This window comes from Octopus bimaculoides, chromosome 10, assembly GCF_001194135.2.
Source record: "Octopus bimaculoides isolate UCB-OBI-ISO-001 chromosome 10, ASM119413v2, whole genome shotgun sequence".
In the NCBI taxonomy this organism is placed as follows: domain Eukaryota; kingdom Metazoa; phylum Mollusca; class Cephalopoda; order Octopoda; family Octopodidae; genus Octopus; species Octopus bimaculoides.
The window spans coordinates 65,332,527-65,341,761 of record NC_068990.1 but is presented as its reverse complement, the minus strand read 5'-3'; the positions used below and the strand labels follow the sequence as shown (position 1 = coordinate 65,341,761).

General features: G+C 34.8%; 1 protein-coding gene across 1 annotated transcript in view; it reads left to right on the top strand.

Moving 5' to 3' along the window:
- LOC106879769 (uncharacterized) overlaps positions 1–9,235 on the top strand; it is a 124,579-nt gene that overhangs the window by 50,806 nt on the left and 64,538 nt on the right. The window contains exons 10-12 of the mRNA XM_014929460.2: positions 350–457; positions 5,440–5,514; positions 6,200–6,314. Of these exons, the coding sequence (XP_014784946.1) occupies positions 350–457; positions 5,440–5,514; positions 6,200–6,314 (298 nt within the window). The remainder of the gene's footprint in view (positions 1–349; positions 458–5,439; positions 5,515–6,199; positions 6,315–9,235) is intronic.

Below are 9,235 nucleotides of genomic sequence, written 5' to 3'. Positions count from 1 at the left end.
CCTGGTGTAGCCATCTGGTTTCACCAGTCCTCAGTCAAATCGTCCAACCTATGCTAGCATGGAAACCGGACGTTAAACGACAACGACGATGATGGGCTTCTTTCAGTTACCATCCACCAAATCCACTCACAAGGCTTTGGTCAGCCTGAGGCTATAGTAGAAGACACTTGCTCAAGGTGCAATGCAGTGGGACTGAACCAGGAACCATGTGGTTGAGAATCAAACTGCTTACCACATAGCCACACCTAAAAAAAAAAAATCAATGTTTTATACTTTTTGTTTCATTTACATATTTTAAAAATTTGTATTAAATATTCATATAAAAGTATAATTATCTTTTTCCTTCCAGAGAACAATTCGGAATATCGATTGTTTTGTGTTTGCTGCTCATAAAAAACAGTTTATGCTTGAAGATGGCTCACCAGAATCTGCAACTTGTGAAATTTATTTATCATCTGTGAGTATATTTATGGTCTCTTCTCTTTTGACTGCTTGATCAATGTATTTGTGCTCGATGCTGTTATTTAGAGGATGTTTTTTTGAGCAATGTCTTACATCTTATCTTCTGATATAGAGTATCAATGTTGACTCTGAGCTTGACATCAGATTCTTGCACTTTTAAATATCAATGGATTAGATTTTTTCAGTAGCCCAGTTAAGTATCCAAAATGTTGGTACCAATGGTACTAATTGGCACCTAAATGTTAGTACCCATACTAGTACAACAAATGTATTATAGGGTGTATCTGAATGCAAAATTTTTTTCAAGTGTGATGCAATGCACTTAGATCACTCAATCTTTGTTTACAGTACCTTTATAAGATACATTTTTGTCAATGCTTAGATATTTGTAGCACACATTGTGTGGAAAATGGGAGATAGGATGACCAAAGCAGTTTTTCAGTTTAATTATTGAGGTGAATATTTTTATTTTGGCAAATTCCATCCCTGTATCAGCAAAAAATGTTTTTAAGTCTAGCTGTTTCTCAGCATTGTAAATATTTTTGGTGTAGATCTTTAGATCATCGACTAAATTATATGTTACGTTGTTGTTTCTAACATAAAACAACCTTTTTAAATTTTTTTCTTTATTTTGTAAAAGTAGTGAAAATGGATCTAGTGCCAAAATAAATTATACTTGTAGTTTGCTTTCCCATAATAGTTTTCATTTGACCAGAAAATTCATCAGTTATGATGAACAACATGAGTCAGCCAACTGTGTACTTCCAACCAAACCCACTTTATGCACTTGCTTTTTCTTTCTGTTGTCCTAGTAACATCTCGCTTTCAATCACTATACTTAATACAGACCCCATAACTGCATAAGTGCATCTGGAAATTCTTTTTCACATTTTCACACTAAGTACAGACTGCTTTAACATCATACTTGTACAAATGTACTGTGGGTTCCAAACTCCATTAGTTAAGCCCTTAAATGCATCAGAGACTTGAATTCACAAACATACTTCAATATAATTTTGTTACTGTAATTAATTAGTTTTAACATGAACATCTTTAACATTCTTTAACTCTCTCAGACCTGGGGCCCTGTAGCTAATTTTACCTTTCACCTGGGTTCCTGAGTAAAACAATAAATAATTGCATATACAGCTCAGACTAATAGAGTCACAAAAAAATTCAATAATAAGCCTATCTCTTAACTACCATATTTGTTCACCCAAATTGCTACTCTTCTCATCCCTTTTACCAGTTTGATTCTCCAAATCACTCTCATTGTCTGCATAAGGGTAAACTCTTTGTCTGAAGACTAAATATCATCAATAATTTCCTCAACTGCAATGAGTCTAGGCCTTGCTCATTTATCAGACAAAGTGCTGGGCTTGTTACATGATTGTTACTTTGCAAAAAATCTGTTTTTTTTGTTTGTTTTTTTCAATTAAAAACATAAGTAAATAATAGCTGTGAGTGATACCATTAACAATGAGTCATAAACACACTTGACTACAAAGCTGCAATGTGAACAGTTTCCTACTTCTTTTTCTGCCTGTGTTGTTCATTACCACTTTACTGAGAATCTGGTGGAGATTACATTTATGCTATTTCCAGTATACCAGGAACATTGCACAGCAGCATTAATGTTTGACTAGCAACAATGATATATGCATAATCAACTGAGACATTGTGTCATGCTGATGTGGTGATATTGGTGTTATAGGCTTATGTATAGAATGAAAACTTTGATGGCAATGATATTAAGCTCAATCTGTTTTCTATAGCAGCTCTAATTTTATTTCTTTGAGAGCATTTCCAGATAGTAAAAAAAAAATCAGAACTTTTAAGCAGAGAATATACATCCACTGGACACACTTGGATTTGTAAATTTTATTTCATGCATTATGCTATTTATGGTCAGAATGGTGGAGAAAGTTTAGTTCTATTACACACCAGATCTCACTGAGAGTCACTCTAGGAATGTACTATTGACATAATACCTAGTAATTCAAACTCACAACAAAGTTGTTCTATGAATGCTGCAGTTATGGTATAAATAGCTCAGAGATTGTTTGCATCAGCCATTATTTAAATTCTGCACTCTGCTGACAGGTGATTGCCTGAAACAACTTTCCCACTCTTTATGGCAATCAAACATATTAACTCCTAAAACTTACCAGGATTTATTATTACCATTCCCACCAATGCAGTCTATCTCCTGTTTCCTTAAATATCAGGATTTATAGTTACCTACAGGCTATTGTTGAAGGTGCATAGCTTAGTGGTTATGAGTGTTCAGCTCACTATCATAAGGACATGGCACTTTATTTCACATTGCTCTAGTTCACTCAGCTGGCAAAAATGAGTAGTACCTGTAATTCAAAGGGGGAAGCCATATCACATTCTGTGTCATACTGAATCTCCCTGAGATCTACGTTAAGGGTACACATTTCTGTAGAGTGCTCAGCCACTTGCACATTAATTTCACAAGCAGGCTGTTCTGTTGATCGGTTCAACTGGTACCCTCATCATTGTAACCAATGGAGTGCCAGTTTAGTTATATACTATTGTTTCTCTTTTGTCATCTAATGTCTTAAGGGTTTTTCTTTATATTTCTATATACTCTGTTATCAAGTGAAATGTTGTTCAGAACGAAGAATATATTTTTTGCTCATATTTCTTTTAAACATACTCTCATCTTTTTACCCTAATTCTTCCACTCCCTTCTACATTATTGCCCCAGCAATGTTTATGGTGTCAGTTATATTTTAGTTACCTTGTTAAGGAACAGATAGGATATGAAGATCATTGACATCACTTCAACTATTGTTTGTTGTATTTTTTTTAACGTCATAATTCTGTTTGGTTGTCTTCATGTTTGACTTTTTCATAGCAGTGCCATTTCTACCTAATGTCAGCAAGTTGCCCAATCCTGCAGATTATAGACAGCTGTTACATCCACTATGGATTACCTGTAATCACTGCACTGCCAGTTTCCTCACATTATCAGAATTGACCAATGAACACCTCTAAATACTCTCACTCAGAGGCTATTTATATTTCTATCTCAATATATCCCATAATTTTGTACAGTATGAAGAACATACTCTGTCTGCATCATTCTTTAATAAACTTTCACACTGTTTCTTGCATAATTGAATAGTTGCATACAAAGAATAAAAATGGGACATATTTCTACTATTCTGAGGTTTACAAAGTGCTAATATATTCTTTATTATTCTTGTGACATTTGCCATTATAATATTAGTTTTGGGTTGTTCCTAACATGACAAAGTCTTTTATGATCAATATTGGTTTGGTTGTTTAATATTCTAGTTTGTTTTGTACCCAGTCATGGTTTGCATAGCTCTTTATTGGGAAAAAATCAAGTTGGTGCTACCCACCACTGTCTTCATTTCTGGCATATTATGTTCAGAGTTACTTTAACTGATATATTTGTCAATTTTTATGAAGGTAGGGTGTAATTTGAAGGCGATTTGGCTGCAATTTTTGAAGACAGAGGACCATTTTGAGGTTCCTTTCATTGACTTGTATGACAGTAAGTAAATGATGTCTTTATGATGAATGCTTATGTTGAGTAAGCATTTGCATCAGGCTAGAAAGCTGTCATCAGTACCTATAGACAGTATACAAAACAGACTCTTTCCACTCTGGGACATAGATTTATAGCATCATTTATATCACTTAAAGGAGATTGTGAATGAGTTGAATGAGTAAATCATCTACTGATAGCTTAATTGCAAATAAGGTAAGAGAGAGAGGGACAGAATATTTTTCCATATATCTGAATATACATTGGTTGTTTATCACATTATTTAACTATTGGGATTTCACCTGCATAATTTTCTACATACTATATGAATATTATTTGAGATAAATTTGATATCAGCAATTCTTCTTCTCCTTGCAAAAAAAAAAGAGAGTGATTTGGTGTACTTAATTAACAAGTTGCTTACTAATACTGCTGCAAGTTAAGGTCTGTGTTCGATGGATGAATCCTTAAGAAAAAATGCGAAACAAGCAAGTTCTAGAGGTGCAGGTATGGCTGTTTGATTAAGAAACTCAGTTTGCAACCAAATGGTTTTGGGTTCAGACTCACAGAATGGTGCCTTGAATAAGTGTCTTCTACTATAGCACCGAACTGACCAATGCCTTGTGAATGAATTTGGGAGACAGAAACTGCATGGAAGCCCGTCATGTACATGTGTGTGTGTGCATACGCATGTGTGCAAGTGTGTGCATGTGTGTGTATGTCTGTCTGTCTGTTTATCTGCCTTTTTGCATCACTTGACAACCAGTGCTGGTTTGTTTACATCCACATACTTTAACACTTTGGCAAAAGAGACTGATAGACTAAATACCACACTTAAGAAAAAATTAGTACTGTGGTTGATTTGTTCAGCTAAAACCTTCAAGATGGTGGCACATTAAGAGTGCTGGTGCCACATAAAAAGCACTGGTGATGATGTCATGTAGAAAACACCCAGTGTACTCTGTAAAGTGGTTGGTGTTAGGAAGGGCATCCAGCTGTAGAAACTAAACCAAAACAGATGATGAAACCTGGCAGGGTCTCTGGCCTTGCCAGCTTCTGTCAAGCTTTTCAACCCATACCAGCATGGAAAACAGATCTTAAATGATGCTGATGAAGATGATGATGATGATGAACCAATATTGTTTTTAAGCAAGAGAGAGAGAGCAGCAAACAGCCACTAATTAAGGATTCATTAAGAAGTTGTGAATTATGAGAAATATGACAGGCTTATAAGATTGTTGTATTCAAACATGTATTCAAGCAATTTTCTGTTAATTTCATGAGGCAAATTAAAAAAGTTTTAAAAAAATTCATGATAATACCAATGTAAAAATTAAGAGTTAAAACTGTTCCACAATCAATTTTACAAGAAATATTTAAAATTTTTCTCTATAGTTGAAATTTTAATATATTTTTATAATTTATATTTTTAGAATGACTGGACAGTTTTACCTGATAAAAGTGGACAAGCAACTGTAAATTATCCTGTAATGGTTAATTTAGACACGGTAAATTTTAATATTTGATATTTTAATATTGTCTGAATTAGGATTTATGTCTGTATTGTTGAGCTTCTCAAAAACTTCTTTGAAATTTAATAGAACTTATGACAAATCATTTGTCATAGGTATTTAAAAGAATGGCTTGTGTAGGTGAATTAAATTTGTTGTATGCCTTAAAGTTTAAATTCAGTTCTCAAATTCAAGTCAAACATAAAGAGTCTCAAATTGCTTATCTTTTCAAGACATTTAATCTTTTTATACTGAAGAATTTTGGTAAATTTGCCTAAAAATGAAATAATGTATCTATTCATTTCTCTCATGAATTATTGCCAAAAAATATTTTGATACTGAAAAATACGAGATTAATTTTTATTTCAAAATATAACTAGGTTATTATTGAATGGAAATGTTACTGTATATACAAGGGGGGGGGGGCTGTAAAGTTCCTGGCATTAAGGGTATTGTGAAAGGCCTGGTTGGAGGCCCAACCCTCCAGTTCTTTTACAAGGCTTAGAAAAACTGAAGGATCACTACAATAAGTGTGTGAATCTGAGAGGGGAATATGTTGAATAAAATCATGATTAACTGATCCTCCTGTATTTTATTTTGCCCAAAGCCAGGAATTTTCCAGCACCTTCTTGTGCATCTAATGTCAGAAATCTCTTTTTATAGCAACAATATTTATTTATAGGCTGACATATCATATCAACTTAGCTTCATTGATTTTTCGGGTCAGCAAAAAGAGACTGACGTATCATCTTGTTATGAAGCAAGTAAAAAGATGCATATTTCAATACTTTTGAGTGGTAAGTTTCTTTTGAAATACATTTCATTCATGTATGTTAAAATGACTTCTTTCAAGCACAGATTAGTTGTTTTATGAGGGTGTAGGGTTAGGGTTAGGGTTAGGGTTAGGGTTAGGGTTAGGGTTAGGGTTAGTTATAACCAAAGTAAATGATCCCAATATATTACTAATTTCTATTTAATAAAAGATAGGAAAAACAAAGTTGATTCTAACAGAGTTTGAAGTGAAAATTTAACAGGACAGTACTAAAGATATTAAAAAATATATAAAAAAAAACATTTCAAGAAACTTTTCAAGAAAGATATAATATTAAAGAAACAGATTTTTCTTATTGCCTCATAGGACTCCAGTTTTTTTTTTTTTTAGCATTGAAGTCTTTAATTTAGATCTTTATTTTTAAGAGATCTGTGTTAATTCTGTAGTTGAAATAGTGAAAATAATGTTCAATAATAATCAATACTGATAAACAGAAAGGTGATAATACCAGACATTTTATTTATGCAATACTAATGCAAAACATGCAACAGAGAAAATTGCAACTGAAAGAACTTTGAGTACCACTTTTGACAATCTAAGTGTATCAGGACAATCATTTGAGAGCTAATCTTGTGAAAATATAAGATTCTGCATTCCACTGAAGAAATCAGGAAGCTCATAAAATGTTAAATATTTTATCATCAAAATCAAAGATGACACTCAAAATAACAATATCGCTTTTATACAGCAGAAGTAATATTTAAAAGGTATTGATCAAGTCAAGACACTTGCCCATTGTGCCATGCAATAGGATAGAACTTGAAACCATGTAACCATGTAATTAAGCAGTGATCTTCATATCCATTCAGTCTACCTGTACACACAAACACACACACACATATGTATACTCATATATGATTACATACACACACATAAAGTTATATCATCATCATCATCATCATTTAACGTCCATTTTCCATGCTAGAAAGGCCAGGAGCCACACCAGGTTCCATCAACTGTTTTGACAAGGTTTCTATGACTGAATGCTCTTTCTAGCGCCATTCATGTCACAGAGTGTACTAGGTGCTTTTACACACCATCACCAGCATGAGTGATTTTTATGTGGCACTATCACCAGTGTTTTTATTTACATGGCACCAACACCTTTCTTTTATGTGGCACCAGTGCTCTTTATGTGGCACCAAAACCAGTGCTTTTTGGATGTTAGGGGCTGAAATCTGGGTGAGGGAAGAAGGCTGATGAACCAAGGTGGTTTAAGATATCAATTCAGTTGTGGTAGTGGGGGTGTTCTTGAATACAACAATGTGCCATATACCTCGGTCCTTTTGCCTCTTTGAAAGTCTTGGCATTTTGAGATCAGCCTCTAATGCTTCATTCCATGTCTCCCTGGGTCTCCTTCTTCCACAACTTCCATCTACTTTAAGTGACCAGCACTTCTATATGCAACTGTGCTTATCTATACACATCACATGGCCAAACTAGCACAGTCTTCTCTCTTTCACACTGCATCCAATTCTTATAATGCTATATTCTCTCTCAATATACTAGTGCTCTGTCATACATGTACACTGACATTGCACACCCAGCAGAGCATGTTAGCTTTATTCCTCTCTAGTCTTCAAATATCATCTGCATTCAAGACCCATATATCACTACCAGGTAGCATTACAGTTCATATACATGCCTCATACAATCTTCCTTTCACTCAAAGAGAGACCTTTGGTTGCCGACAATGGTAAAAGTTCTTTGAACTTTCTCCATCCTATTCTTGTTCTAGCAATTACATCCTCCGCTACTGCAAATTAGGCTACCTAGGTAACAGAAATTATTTACTACTTCTAGAGAGTCTCTGTGATATGTGAGGAAATCAGTTTGCTGTGTATGACTCCTGTACATCTTCCACATATGAACATTACTTTCTCTATCAGCCTTCCTGCACCTCTATGTCCCTGCCAACACCTTTCCTGCAGATTGAGCAGGGCTATTTGCGTGAAGTGTGAAAGGTTCTGTCCCATTTCTTGCTTACTAGAACCTTAGCCTTTACTATATAAACTTTAAGATCCTTTCATTTCTAGTTTTGTTTCTGCACCTGGAATTTCTTTTCTAATTCTGTTACGGATTCTGCTATGAGGGCAAGATTATCAGCATATAGTAGTTCCCATGGGCTTCCAATCTTAAATTTCTGTTATAGCCTGGAAGACAATGATGAATAGGAATGGGGTGAGGACTGAGCCTAGATGAACATCTACCTGTACACTAAATTCATCATTGTATTCATAGTCAAACCTTACCTTACCTTACTAAAAGCTGCCTGTACATGGCCTGTACTGCTTTCATGAGCCATTTGTCTACCTCTAGCTTCCTCAGAGACCGCCATATCACAGAGCAATGGACTATGCTGAAGGCTTTCTTCAAATCAAGAAATTCTAAGTACAACAGCTTATTCTTAGCTAAATACTTGTTTTGCAGTTGTCTGACTTTGAAAATAGGACAAAGCCAAACTGTATTTCATGTAGTCTACTTCTGTCCCTAATTAACTGGGCTATAACTTACTCCATAACTTTCCATCTAAGGTATCTCCCTTACCCTTATAGCAGCTGACTATGATGCTACTACACCAATCACTGGGGATTACGCCTTTCTGAATAACCTGATTAACTATGCAAGTGACTAGACAATATCCTACTCTACCAGATATGCTAAGCCTCTCAGCAGTGACTCCTGATGGACCAAGGGTCTTCCCTGTTTTCATATCTTTGATTGCCTTATCTATCATACTTCTGTCAACTAGGATAGCCAGTCTCTCTGTTGGGTTCATATGAGGGAATCTCCCTTTCTCCCATTCATTCTCCGCTTTTATTAAATGTAGAGAATGGAAACTAAAAGAAGTATATTGTGTGTGTGTGTGTGTGTGTGTGTGTGTGT